The sequence below is a fragment of the Coffea arabica genome, chromosome 10c (genome assembly GCF_036785885.1).
Source record: "Coffea arabica cultivar ET-39 chromosome 10c, Coffea Arabica ET-39 HiFi, whole genome shotgun sequence".
NCBI lineage: Eukaryota > Viridiplantae > Streptophyta > Magnoliopsida > Gentianales > Rubiaceae > Coffea > Coffea arabica.
The window spans coordinates 2,274,868-2,288,064 of record NC_092329.1 but is presented as its reverse complement, the minus strand read 5'-3'; the positions used below and the strand labels follow the sequence as shown (position 1 = coordinate 2,288,064).

The 13,197-nt window shown below is 39.9% G+C and overlaps 4 protein-coding genes across 6 annotated transcripts; 3 read left to right on the top strand and 1 right to left on the bottom strand.

The window, feature by feature from the left end:
• Positions 1 to 535: 535 nt before the first annotated feature.
• On the top strand, positions 536 to 1,788 carry LOC140015617 (glutathione S-transferase PARB-like). The gene is made up of 3 exons (XM_072068324.1): positions 536 to 804; positions 1,012 to 1,060; positions 1,186 to 1,788. The coding sequence occupies exons 1-3, from the start codon at positions 628 to 630 to the stop codon at positions 1,644 to 1,646; spliced, it is 687 nt and encodes a 228-aa protein (XP_071924425.1). The 5' UTR covers positions 536 to 627; the 3' UTR covers positions 1,647 to 1,788.
• Positions 1,789 to 1,815: 27 nt separating this feature from the next.
• LOC140004327 (mechanosensitive ion channel protein 6-like) lies at positions 1,816 to 6,741 on the top strand. Of its 2 annotated transcripts, XM_072068317.1 has the most exons (8): positions 1,816 to 1,931; positions 2,091 to 2,145; positions 2,692 to 3,334; positions 3,761 to 5,158; positions 5,295 to 5,418; positions 5,530 to 5,823; positions 5,901 to 6,103; positions 6,179 to 6,741. In XM_072068317.1, the coding sequence occupies exons 4-8, from the start codon at positions 3,924 to 3,926 to the stop codon at positions 6,477 to 6,479; spliced, it is 2,157 nt and encodes a 718-aa protein (XP_071924418.1). In that variant the 5' UTR covers positions 1,816 to 1,931; positions 2,091 to 2,145; positions 2,692 to 3,334; positions 3,761 to 3,923; the 3' UTR covers positions 6,480 to 6,741. The 2 variants fall into 2 exon arrangements, with proteins under 2 accessions (XP_071924418.1, XP_071924417.1); XM_072068316.1 differs by lacking the exons at positions 1,816 to 1,931; positions 2,091 to 2,145; positions 2,692 to 3,334 and having other exon boundaries at positions 3,648 to 5,158.
• A 227-nt stretch (positions 6,742 to 6,968) lies between these two features.
• Positions 6,969 to 8,728, top strand: LOC113711865 (U11/U12 small nuclear ribonucleoprotein 25 kDa protein). 2 transcript variants are annotated; one of them, XM_072068325.1, is made up of 4 exons: positions 6,969 to 7,483; positions 7,642 to 7,720; positions 7,850 to 7,949; positions 8,314 to 8,728. In XM_072068325.1, the coding sequence occupies exons 1-4, from the start codon at positions 7,237 to 7,239 to the stop codon at positions 8,407 to 8,409; spliced, it is 522 nt and encodes a 173-aa protein (XP_071924426.1). In that variant the 5' UTR covers positions 6,969 to 7,236; the 3' UTR covers positions 8,410 to 8,728. The 2 variants fall into 2 exon arrangements, with proteins under 2 accessions (XP_071924426.1, XP_027090894.2); XM_027235093.2 differs by having other exon boundaries at positions 6,983 to 7,483; positions 7,615 to 7,720.
• A 434-nt stretch (positions 8,729 to 9,162) lies between these two features.
• LOC140015616 (high mobility group B protein 9-like) lies at positions 9,163 to 12,879 on the bottom strand. Its single transcript, XM_072068323.1, has 5 exons — positions 12,518 to 12,879; positions 12,197 to 12,275; positions 11,874 to 12,036; positions 9,918 to 10,288; positions 9,163 to 9,624 (listed from the first exon to the last, which is right to left on the bottom strand). Exons 1-5 carry the CDS (start codon positions 12,676 to 12,678, stop codon positions 9,532 to 9,534), a joined length of 867 nt encoding a protein of 288 aa, XP_071924424.1. The 5' UTR covers positions 12,679 to 12,879; the 3' UTR covers positions 9,163 to 9,531.
• Positions 12,880 to 13,197: the final 318 nt, after the last annotated feature.

Sequence of the window (13,197 nt, the reverse complement as noted above, 5' to 3'; positions counted from 1 at the left end):
GGCTAAGACCAAAAAAAAAAGAAAAAAGAAAAGAAAAAAGGGGGGCCACAAGCACTAGCCCTTCCTTGAAGCTGGGGAGTTTTATAATGGGCCGCCTAAGCCCATTTAAACGTGTGAAACTTTTATTCTTAATGATTAGCAACGGTTTGGGGGATGCATAGGAAACGGGCAAGCAGGGTAACACCATGAACAGCCCACGCAGGAAAGCCCACAAGCTGAGGTCTGTTCCTTCGAATCAGTTGGTGTAATTCTTACAACTTTTCATTAATTGGTATAAATTCACATATAATATGAGTGTAAATTTATATTTATCAACGTATACAGCCAAGTTAGTGTTTTTATGAATTCATTTGAAAGAAATATTATTTGCGCTTTTATTTTTATTAATTACACTTTCATCATCATATTAATTATATAATTTTTTATGTATTGGACTATATGATAAAGTGAATGATGAAAATGATATTAAATGAAGTTTAAAGTGCCTCGGGTTTTGTTAGGAGTTCTAAATTCCAATTATCATTAAATATATTAGAAAATTACACCAACCTCAACCTGATCCGAATATATTCTGGTCCCGGCCAGCTAACCATCCTCGGAGAATGAAAAGATAAAGCAAAAACTCCAATGGCCGGAGCTACTCCAATGGCAGCCACTACCCCGGTCAAAGTTTACGGCCCTCCTTTGTCCACTGCTGTCTCCAGAGTTCTTGCTTGTCTCCTTGAGAAAGATGCCCCCTTTCAACTCATTCCTGTTAACATGGCCAAAGGCGAGCACAAGAGTCCGGACTACCTCAAAATCCAGGTGCCACCTTCTTACTTTCTTTGCACTTGCTCCTAGTATCTCATGTATGTATTCCGCTTGCCAGTTTCCCTTTCCCACCCACAGTTCTCAGGGACAACTAGCACAGAATTCACAAAATGTATGTGTATATCTTCATGTCATTTTGTCTCCCTGCATCCCGGGTTTTGCTCTTCCTTATCTTTGTAAGTTTTGTTTGCTTACACACAGCCCTTTGGCCAAGTGCCAGCTTTTCAAGATGAAAGCATCAATCTTTTTGGTAATCCTTCATCACTCCCACTATGTATTCTTCAGTACCTTTTCTTCCCCCACCCCCAAAAAAAATAAAAAATAAAAATCATCAAGTTTTTCTTATCTTGCTTTTCATGTGTTTGATGAATGAAGAATCTAGAGCCATATGTAGATACGTATGTGATAAGTATGCAAGCCAAGGATACAAGGGCCTTTATGGAACGAACCCTCTAGTCAAAGCATCAATCGATCAATGGATCGAGGCTGAAGGACAAAGCTTTAGTCCACCAAGCTCACTTCTGGTGTTTCAGTTGGTCTTTGCACCCCGAATGAAGATCAAGCAAGACGAGAACGTCATCAACCTGAATGTGGAGAAACTGTCCAAAGTGCTTGATGTCTACGAGAAGAGGCTTGGAGAAAGTAGGTTCCTGGCTGGGGATGAGTTCACATTAGCTGATCTTTCTCACCTGCCCAACGCGCAATACTTGGTTAATGGGACTGATAAAGGAGAGCTTTTTAATGCGAGGAAGAATGTGGCAAGGTGGTGGGATGAGATTTCCACCAGGGATTCTTGGAAGAAAGTTGTTGAGATGCAGGACTCACCCGCTGCGTAGAGTTCGTGATGGTTTCACTCCATAATCCATAATTGCTATCTTTTTGTGTTGTTCCTTTGCTTGATTTAAGCTCTGCTTTTGGTTACTTAGAATTTCGCACTTATATGTAAACCTTGGTTATATATGACTTGTGTTTATTGAATTTTGTTTGCTGACTAGCTAGCTTCCCATTTTTCACTTAATATTGAGTTTGAGAGTTGGACGGTGTAGCTAGCGGTGATTCTTCACAAAGCATGTGACAAGCAAAATTTCATCCGCCAAAGATTGTGTTTAGAAAAATGAAAGGTCATGCAATCAAAATTAGAATAGATTAATGTTGCTCTGTATTATCGTTCACTAGATTGCTTGATTAGTTTGAGTACAACTCTGACATCCAATAATATTTAACTTCTTTTCAATTGGTAAATGGCGTTCCCTTCTTAAGCTTTGAATCTCTTGTTTCAGTAGTTGCTGGATCTAGCTACAAATTGTAATCTTTCTGACGCCTTGTTACAAGAAGGTACTCTGAGTTCTTGTTTTGAAAGCTTTGGATTCATTTTGCTGTCTTTTTGAATGGGCTCCGCTGTTTTAAGCTTTTTCATGCCTGCTTTCACAGTAAAACTCCTTGCTTGTCAATTGAGGAGGAATTTAGACATGATTTGAAATTTTAACTTGAAGGTAGATCTGAAGCGCACGGCGTGTAGCTTTAGCACACTTCTTGTTTTAATTCAAGGTGGATAAAGTTGCTGCTTCTTGCATCACCTAAAATGAACCACATACCACGTAATTTAGTATTTTTCCAACAGGCGCTAGAACAAAGACATGGTATTATTGCAAAATGCTTAAAGAGGACACCTCGGTTCTACTATATTGAGCTTTTTCTTACGATCCATCTGATCGTTGTTGGCCATTTTGGTTTAGTGGTTAAAACCTTTTTCCTTTTGTATCTTTTCCGGTTAAGCATAGGTTAAGGCGTCGAACGTATGGATTTGGCTGTGCTAATTTAGCCATGTTACTCATTTTTGTGATTGCTTCCTAATAAATCCATTGAAATATGTCGAATCAGGTTCTATGATATTCGACGGTTGGAATCGTCGTCCTGAACAAGAAACTAGCTGGCAATCATGGTTGACGAAAGATTCCCCTATAGTTGCTCGTGATGGATGACGCTGGAGAAACAATCTTCTGGAGTATCTTTTTACGATGATGTCGACTGAACATGGAAAATATCATACGAGCTAGGCATATTGTTCAAGTATTGCTTCGTAGTCAGCCACTTCTTTTGAGCTCAGACCCTCAAGATCGGTTCTGTTCTGTTCAATGCTGAAAGTGGGATGAACATCTTCCCGGTTCTTGTTGTTACTTTCCTGTTAGAAAGCTTTAGCGTTGATTTTCCGTCTTGTAAATGGTATCGAAATGTGTTTCAAAGTGGTGAATCAGATTCTGAAGCCATGATTGAAGGTGATATTACTTGAATTGATGGAGGGTAATTAGACAGCATCACAAAAGTAAAGCGGCACTAAATTCTAAGTCATTTACCAAGACTAGTATCACTTTCGAAATTTAACGGATCTGTTTATTTTACGCCATCAAAGAACGCTCGTCATCCTCACAAAGGAATTATCCTTAAAGAGGCACTTGCAGAAAATGTGAATTCTGTGCTGGCGCCATTGAAGACTCTGATCTGTTTTGTGTTCCCCTGTTTAATTGTACGCCCTGTTTCTGCAACCTGCTAGTAAAAAGTTTGCTGTTGTTTCCTTATTTTGGCTCTGATAAGAACTCACAAAAATGGCGTAGTTATCGGCTAAAATCACCATTATCAGTATTCTGAATTTCTTCATCCTCAAGAAAATCTATCCAACTTGATTAAGTCTAGAGATGCTTCTCTTCGTACTTATTGCTTTACTGACAAAAGAAAAAAAAATTGTATTAAAAAGGAAAACTGTCAATTAATCATAATGGAAACGTAGAAATCGAATAATGGTTCTAGCGTTCATCATGTATTTCTTTTTTCCTTCTCTTTTCTTTAGTGGTAAATGCAATGTTTTTCATGTGGGATGATTTGACATTGGCTACTTTTCGGGTTTGAACCAGATGCTTTTCTTGTTAATTCGACCAATACCTATTCATTTCAGAAAATAATTCCGACAGAAATGTCTTCTAATGGAAGGCATAGTATGTTGAAATACAAAAAAGTCAATGGATTTGATCCTTGGATGCTGCTACCATCAGTATAAAGCACAAGCAGGGATTTCGTTTTGATTGCTTCACAAAGTTCGCATTTTTCAAAACCATCTCATGGCGCAGCCACCTGATCCAACTCAAATTATTGTCCCTGTTGAGGATGATATTGCTTCTGAGGACCGTTCGCAGCCACGACGGTCTTCAGAGAAGGAGGAGAAATCTAGGGTTTCCCTTGGAAGCGCTTCTCCTGATGCTGAGCTCACCGGAAGGGAGCACGTACAACTATTGCCCACTTCAAAGAAGGGCGACTTGGAGAGCAAGAAGAACGAAGAAGCTATGGAAAGTAGTTTTTCTCGTGTCACGGTCCCACGAAAGGCAAAGTTGTTTGCCAAAAGTCTGAAGTCAAGGCTAGATGCCCCTAGATGCGGTAACAGCCAAGAAGATGAGGACTGGTTTTTGGATGAAGATGTTTTGGCTGGAACCCGCCCAAAAAAGATGAGTTTGTTGACTCTGTTCCAATTAGTGAGTCTGGTGTTGGTTATGATTATATTAGTATGCACGCTCTCACTCACCAAGTTAAAGAAAATCAAGCTCTGGGATCTTCCACTATGGAAGTGGGAGATGCTCATTTCTGTTATAATTAGCGGTCATTTGGTCACAGGCTGGGGAGTGAGGATCATCGTCTTTACCACTGAGCAAGCTTTTGTTTCAAAAAATATGCGGGTTTTGTATTTTGTATACGGCATGAAGAAGGCTGTTCAGCATTGCATTTGGCTAACGCTAATCTTGATTGTTTGGCATTACCTGGTGGCTGAAAATATGGGATTGGAGACGCGAAGCAAGGCCCTAACACGCGTATCGAAGGCTCTGCTGTGTCTCGTGGTAGGTTCCTTAGTCTGGCTTGTTAAAGTGTTCTTCGTTAAGGTCCTGGCTTCATCCTTTTATAACAAGACCTTCTTTGAACGGGCTAAAGTGTACTTGTTCAAGCAATACGTGATAAAGAAGTTGTCTGCACCCCCGGGTGGAGGAGAGCAGAGCGAGGAGGATGCAGCAAAGGTGGGAGGTGAGACAAAGCTAAAAGATCTTCCTCAATTTCTCAGGCGAGGGTTCTCTAAAAGCAAAGGTCAGGTAAGCTCCAGGGGTAGGCAGCGCAAGCTCGTTCGGAGAAAAGCACCAGGTCTACTGCTGAAGAGGTGGCTGAGTATGGTCCACAGTGGCTTGCTACATGGACTCTCCACCCTGGACGAGGGTCTACCTGATTCGAGTGATGATGAGGATGAGAAATCATTGAGCTGCAAAGCAGAAAAAGTAGCTAAGAAGATTTTTAAAAATGTTGCCAAGAACTCGGAGTAAGTAACTAAGTTGCTTCCAATTATTTACTCCCGCTTCTATACAAAATTTTTTTTTTTTTCATTAGTTGCTATACCAACCTTCCTTCATGTTATCAGAGCACATCTACTGATCAATCTGCCTTATCTTTACTAGAGTCATTGTTCTAGAGGATCTGAAGCAATTTATGAAAGCAGATAAAGCATCGCTGGCCATGCATCTGTTTGAGGGAACAGCAGGAACGGAGGGTATCAACGAGCATTCATTCACCCGTTGGATGGTAAATGTTTCTTTTAAGATGTCGTCAAGTTCTTGAGGATCATATATATCATTTGTTTTCTCCATTTTGCTTCTTGCCACCAGACCATTTTGCCTCTTTTGTTCTTCGTAGGTTGATGCATATAAAGAAAGAATATATCTTCAATTGTCTCTTAGTGACACAAAAACGGCAGTCGATGAGCTGCACCATCTGATGGATGCCGTAGTAATCATCATCATAGTCATTATATGGCTCCTCATTTTTGAGCTTGCAGTAGCTCATTTTATTGTCATCATCAGTTCCCAGCTGCTTTTGGTGGGCTTCATCTTTCAGAACACCTTGAAAACAGTATTTGAAGCTATCATATTCCTATTCATCATGCACCCCTACGACGTGGGTGATCGCTGTGAAATAGAGGAGGTGCAGGTAAGTGCTCAGAAATTTTATCCCTGCTATATGTGTCGATATGCCGCACTTCTAAACGTCTCTCGACATTGTTTCAGATGGTAGTTGTGGAGATGAATATACTAACTACAGAATTTGAGAGATACGATGGACAAAAGATCATATATCCCAATAGCATTCTTGCTACAAGACCCATTGGCAACTATAATCGTAGTCCTCACATGGGAGATCAAATTGAATTCTCCATCCACATCTCTACTCCATGGGACAAAATTCTCACTTTGCAGCAGAATATAAGAAGGTAGTAAAACTGTTTGAGAAATATGCATGATCTGCACTGGGATCTTTCTTAACTGCTGTCCTGAAATATTTGCAGCTACGTTGAAAGTAACGCAAAGCATTGGTATCCGGATCCAACGATACTAATTAAGGATGTCGAAGACATGAACAGACTGGTAATGGTAGTCTGGCCAAAACACAGAATGAACCATCAGGACATGAGGCAGAGATGGTTGAGGAGAGCATTGTTGGTTGATGAAATGATCAAGATTTTCAGGGAACTGGACATTCAATATCGCCCGTTGCCTCTTGACATGAATGTCAGAAACATGCCTGCGGTAACCTCTAACAAGTTCCCTTCGAACTGGACCACCTGTTCTGGCTCAGAGCGACCATGAACAAAAACTTGCTCTTGCTTCCTGGGCCCTATAGATGTCGTGGAAAAAGCAAACTATATGGTACTAGCTCCCTTTCACGGGCAACTGACTTGGAAATGGATCAAGGCCCTGTCAGCCAACTCTCAGATCTTTGTTGTCTTACACATTTTAATTGAGCGGAATAAGCTATGTTCTCAGATCAAAACTAGACATTGAAGTGTGCCCAATGCAAATTTTTTGCAAGAAATAAGACGCAGCAATCAAAAATGCTTTTATCGGGCAACATATCTGAAATAAACTGCATAGCAGTAACGTTTGGACCGATTATTCATCGTGCATAAACAAAATTTTGCATGGAGGACGTACGATGGAAATTGGTAGCCATCAAAACGTTGAAACTTGTGAAACAATTTTAACTTGGCAGCATATTCACAAGAAGTTGACTTTATGTGCTCAAGCACGACTGTGAATTTCGTGCCTCTCAATCGGTTTTAATTCACAGAATCGACACTATACTTTGCAACTAAGGATGCAAATCAGATGATAACTTAGCATATGGTAGTAACTCTTATATCCAAAGATCTTAAGATCCAACAGCCCATCATGTTCGAAATTTAAAATAAAGAAAAAAAAAAAAGCCCATTTGGATTTTGGATAGGAGGAAATGGCACAAACAAATAGCGCCTAACGTAAGGTATACTAAACCTTTTCTTTAGTCTACGAGAGTTTACTCATAATTCATTTTCGACAAGATTGGTTGGAGACCCTTTGGCCAGCCATGGAAGCATCAGCAAAGACGGATGATGCAGGACTAGCGACGGACCCCAACGTTGGACCACCAGAGTACACCAGCAGCAACGTCAAGAAAGCCAGGCTGCACTCCACACTAGCAGCCCTTCTCGACGATCCCGTGCTGGCCGATGTGCCCAAGAAGCCAACGCTGTCCGATGTCGACACTCTCATCAGCTTGGAACTCGGCAGTGCCATGCGCATTTCCGTCCTTAAATTGGACGGGACTAGCTTCGGTAATTTGGTGTTATCTTCCATTTAGACATTTTAGCGAATGCCTTGACTGCATAATTTCTCAGATGACAGTAATTGAATTACATTTTTTTCTCTTTTCTTTTTCTTGGAACGTCGTTTTCCTGCTATGAAGATGTGCCGTTAATGAACTCTGCAACAGTGAAGGACTTGAAGTTGGCTATTCAGAAAAAAACCAATGAGATAGAACAGTCTAGGATGGGCCATCGTCACATATCTTGGTATGCTCTTGCTTTTCTCGGGCGGATCATTGTTTTTGCGGAATATAAGTTGTACGGTGTGTGATTGTGACTAAAGTATTTGGGAGTCCAGTGTCTAGCTTGATATTTTTGTGATTTTGACAATTTTAGGAAGCATGTATGGGAAAATTTTTGTCTTTCATATCACAATGACAAGCTGCTGGATGACAATGCTTTACTCCAAAGCTATGGCATCGGGAACAACTCTCAGGTACTAGACTCTCCATTTCACCGTATATGATAGTTTGATGGCATTCTCTTGCGACATCCTGAAATCCTAATTGAGATTTGTCCATTTCCATGTTCTTGATATCCTCAAGTGACATTTCTTGGTCTAGAAACCTGCAAAATATGTGAATTGAAAATTTGAGGAGGAAACTCAAAACTGATTTTCTATATTGAAATCTGGGAGATAAGCCCCATTTTTGTGATTAGCAATGAGTTACTGTATTCTCCTATGTGTGTTTCAAGTTAAGGGAAAACTTTGTTCGGGTTCTTGGTATGCTGTCCCTAGGAAGGTTTTTGATCTCCACCGCTACATTGTGAAATAAAAGAGTTCTCAAAACACCATGCAGGTGCGATTTATTTCCTACATTATGTCGAAAGCTTCTAAGACGCATTCCAGGAGGAGAAAGCATCGGTTCATGCATAGTCTTAAGAAAAGCACATAACCAGTAGCCATCTCTTCCTTATGAATCTGGTTCTTTATAGTTGGTTTTTGCTTCAAATGTTGTAAGAAGATTCCCCAATCTGAGGTTATAATCTTCACTTGAGAAGTATAAAGCCTCCAGAGTTAATAATGTTGGTGCTTAAATTTGCTAGTTGCTGCAAATTTTGTAGTCAGTCAGTCCCTTTGGTGGTTAAAAATGTGACTGATTGGAAAGTTTGACATACACTTGGCCGTTGCAACATTTCATCAGCTGAGAATGTACTTGCTTGGTGATAGTATTTTCTTAGAGCAAGAACTGTCTAACGAAACAGTTTGCCGTCTCCCCTGCTGTTATATATGCTTCTTCATCAAAATAATCACTATTCCACCACCAAACTTGGTTAACTTCTCTTTCATTCTTTTGAAATGTCCTGGTTTCTTCACTGTTTAGACGTTGTCAAAGGCTTTCTTTTAAAAAGGACTTGGCATTTCTCACTTTTAACTCTTATTCCTTCCCATGTTCTTTTATAAGTAGACATAATATGTGTACAAGTTGCAAAGGTTTGAGATCTGTAACAACTAAAAATCAGATGTTTGTCTAAAATATGCACAAGACTAAAAAATCTCTATGCTGCTTTCATATGTTTTTTTGACACTTCTGATGTCCGTAAAATGGTTCTTAAATGCTCTCTGTTACTTGGGCGGCACCAACCACTCCATTGGTAGTCCTAAACTTTTACTTGGCCCAGTGCTCAAATTTTAAGTGGAGAAGGTCTTTGCAAAATGAACTTGATACACTTTTTTTAAGTTCCAAACAAAAGAATAAAGGGTCCTCCCTGGAACCGAGGGTTGTGAAAATCGCCTCGTTCTACCTTCGTTCTACCTTCTACACAGATGAGTCTGAAAAGTTAAAGAGAAGATTTGGGCAAAGGACTAAAGGACTTATCCGGAACAAACCAGGACCCTTCGTACAAAAAACTAGCAAAATCAACTGAGGTTCTTCCCTATTCCTACTGCTCTCAATAAGCAGGCGGGGTTCAAGGTAGGAATGGTGTTTGCCGTATACTGTACATTCTTGCTTTATAGAATTCTAATTAGTACTCTGCCCCAGAGAGCCTCCATCTCTCGTTGTTGCATGATGAGTTTAGTGAGAACTCGTGATATTAATTCTTTCTTTGTATTCCTTCATCTCGCGCTTGTATCTTTCTTTGTCCTGCAAGCCGTAGTTTTGGTAAACCTGTAATGCACAAATAACCAGCAACATCATTAATCATATATGATTTTGAGGCGCCATCAGAAGATTCATTGATTAGTTGTACACTTGTTTTTGATAACATGAAAAATTGGCATGTGTAAGTCGTGCTATTTATGCTACCGAAAATAATTCCAGGAATCATATGAGCATACAAAGGACGCTCTTTGTAATCTATAACCGACCGGGAGCAAGGAATAGCCGTAAACAAATGCCTAAAATTTCTAGACAACATAGGTGCCTTTAACAGGATTAATTTGCTAGGTCCAGTAACTCACCGTCCGTTCTTCGGAGGTAAGATTGTTCCAGGACTGGCCAATCATTTTTGTGAACTCCCTCTCCCTGTTCGGATGTAGAGATTTAAGCATGGCATGTTTCTCTGCAAAAAAGAAGTTGTATCCGCTCCTGTTGGGTTTAGGGCGGCCAGGGTCTCCTCTCCTTTTCCTCTTCCTCCGACCTGAATGATGAGGCTGTGAGGCGTATGGTACAATGGCGGTGCAGGTTTTTACAGTCGACGAGGAAGAAGGGCCTCCATTGTCTGGATGGTAAAGTACCCCATTAAGAACCTCAGTACCCAGTTTCACAGACACCAAATAACCGCAATCAAATTTCCCATCGATTGTTCCAATAGCTTGGAAGGACAAAGGACCTAAACAATTAAATGGCAAAAAAACAGAGACGTTAATTTCAGGTTTGACTTCGAATGAAAATGGCACCTAATTTGTCAATGAAAAGAGTAGTAGATCAGATGTGCATACAATTGCAACCAATGTTGTGACCAACACAGAAGAATGGAATTTCATTGTCTACTTGCTAGAAGATAAAGCCTATCGTGATCTTTGATGGCCATTGATTTCTAAAGTCTCTGCAAAACTCTTAAAAACAATGGTAGCATGGGCACTTGAAAGACCAACTAGGATATTGCCTACTCAAACTTTGTTTTATCTTTTGCTAAACGTGAAAGTAGAGATGTAGATTAATTGGTAAAATGTGCCTAGAACCCTAATGTGAAAAAATAAAAAAAAATGAGGTACACAACGCTAAAACGAGAAAAACAGAGAGGAAATGAGGGACAACCAGTAGATTTTGTAGAAGGTAATATGGACTCCATGTTTAGATCTAGATTTTGAAGATGGTCAATAATGCTTAATAAGAAAAATGTCACAAAGCGCTCCCTTCTTTACCATCCACAAGCTAACCCCCTGTATCTCGTATACATTTGAACTACTATCATCAGAAATCACAACGGTGTAAGGTCAAAATTCGACATATTTAAACTAGCACTGTGCTTCTTTTTTTTTTCAAGTAGTACTATTTTTTTTTTCTAATTAACAAAATAAATTATTATCTGTAACCCTCAATAAAATCCTTGAATGTAGTTTATATATACAATGTAAGACATGAGATTTCAGTAAGCTAAACATATCATACAATAAAATAAAATTTTTTATACAACAAACGATACCATGCTACTTGATATATGTCAACAATTTCTAACGAATCAGGTTTTGAATCGGCTATATAGGGTATAAAATCCCAAAAACATATATAGTTTATGTCCAGAACGACTCTAGATGTACGCCTGATCACTAATGCTAAATCCTATGCTGAGCGTGCAATAATGGATGTAGGAGGCAATCCATGAAAACAAATTCCAAAGTTTGGATCTTCGTATCGTAACAAATTACACCAAGGTGAGACGTAAAAACTCCCAACCCATAATAGTTTTTTTTTCCCAGTTAATCTAATCTAAGGGAATCAAAGGAAGTTGAATGAGATAAGGGGTCACCCGTCTTCCAAGTTCCAACAGCAATGAGTTAGACCACAAGATTTAGACATATACACTCTATCACCATTATCGCAGGTAAAAGGAATTGATCATTACATTTGTGGCAGAGAAATTAAGCAATGTGTGGTTCTAATTTGTATATTTATCGACTTATCGCCTGCCCATTAATGAGTCATGGCCTGCGGTTGGAATGAATCAACTCTCTCAAGTTAGAATTGGCCATATTTCTTTCTTTCCTAGGAATATACCATAGCTTTGGCCGTTTGGGTCCCCCCCATGAAAATGAGAGCTCAAAGGGAACTCCAAAAATCACAAAGAATTACTATAAATTAAAGTGCCAGAGAGGAGATCCAAAGAAAAGAAGGAAACCCATGGATAAAAGATATATATATATATATAAAATAAAAAGTCTAAAAGGTCTAAAGAATAATAAAAATTTGTTCACCTGGTGAATCAAGCATGGGAGCCTTGAGCCTGGAGAAGTAAACCTGTTCGTAATGGAAGAGCAGACTACAGTAATGCTTCCTCAGCGCATAAGAAGCGCTGGTCGTGGTTGGAGCAAACTCGAACACACAAGAAACTTCCCTCCACTTCTTCTGTGATACAACCTACTCAAGCAGCAGTTTATGTATTATTTTAACCAACAAAATAATTACTACAAGTTAAAGCAAACATTTATTCACTTATAATCTACTAAAACAAAAAGTTACTCCACGTATATATATACACACACACACACACATATACACTCTACTTGTACTCGACCACCTTGTCAAAGCCTCCCCTCTTTGTAACTTCCGCGTACAGAACATGCAAGTTCAACTCCTTTCCTCCGATCACAGGAATCCTGCACGTATATAGGAACAAATGCACACCACATTCAAACAACCGTCTCGTGTATATGCACCATTCTCTCTCAAACACACATTCTCTCTTTCTCTCCCCCCCCCCTCCCCGACACACGCAGCCACGGTAAACAGAACAATAGAAAATACTACTCGATCATAAGGAGCAGGGACGAAGATTTTACTATGGCCGTCGTGTTTTTCTGGGGAAACTTTAGAAAGGAGAGGATTAAGAAGGGCTTACATGTGTTTTCTGCCCATAGTCTTATGAAAAATCCGAAGCGTGTTCCAGAAAACAGAAGCGTTCTTGACAACTTCCTCATGGCTGGCCAGCGGCGATGGATAACGCTTAGACTCCAGTTCTACTCCATTCTCAGCTGCAGGGATTACAGGATTTGCACGCATTTTGTTATCGCTCCACCGGACAATCAAGAAAGCTAGATGGTCCGGGGTGGGCGAGAGTACTGGGCGCTTAATGTCGTCGAAGCTCAAAAGTAAGCAATGCCAACGTCATAATGGCAGTGAAAAAAAGGGGATAATTCCTAGAAAAGCTGGTGGTTAAGTATTAAGTGTGCACAGTTCTTCTGACTGAAGCGACTAAAGCAGGGGTTAAAGGAGAACAGAAATGGACACGTGCGATGCAACGGTTACACAAGGTTTTTGGCTTTAGTCTGACCAACGGCGTCGTCAACTCGTCATGTCTCAACTCTCAATTAATTAAGGCCCCCCAGCCCTTGTAAAATCTCAATAGCCAAGGCACTGACAAACTTCCTCATGCTCATTAATTTTCACCGGCTAATGTAGTAGTAATTCTTTCCTTACTGCTATCGTACTATCGTCCGGCCATAAATTCCTTCCGTTTTTTTGGGATAATTTCAGAAACTTTCCCTAAGATTGCTTATAATTCCACTAGCCTCCCTTAAA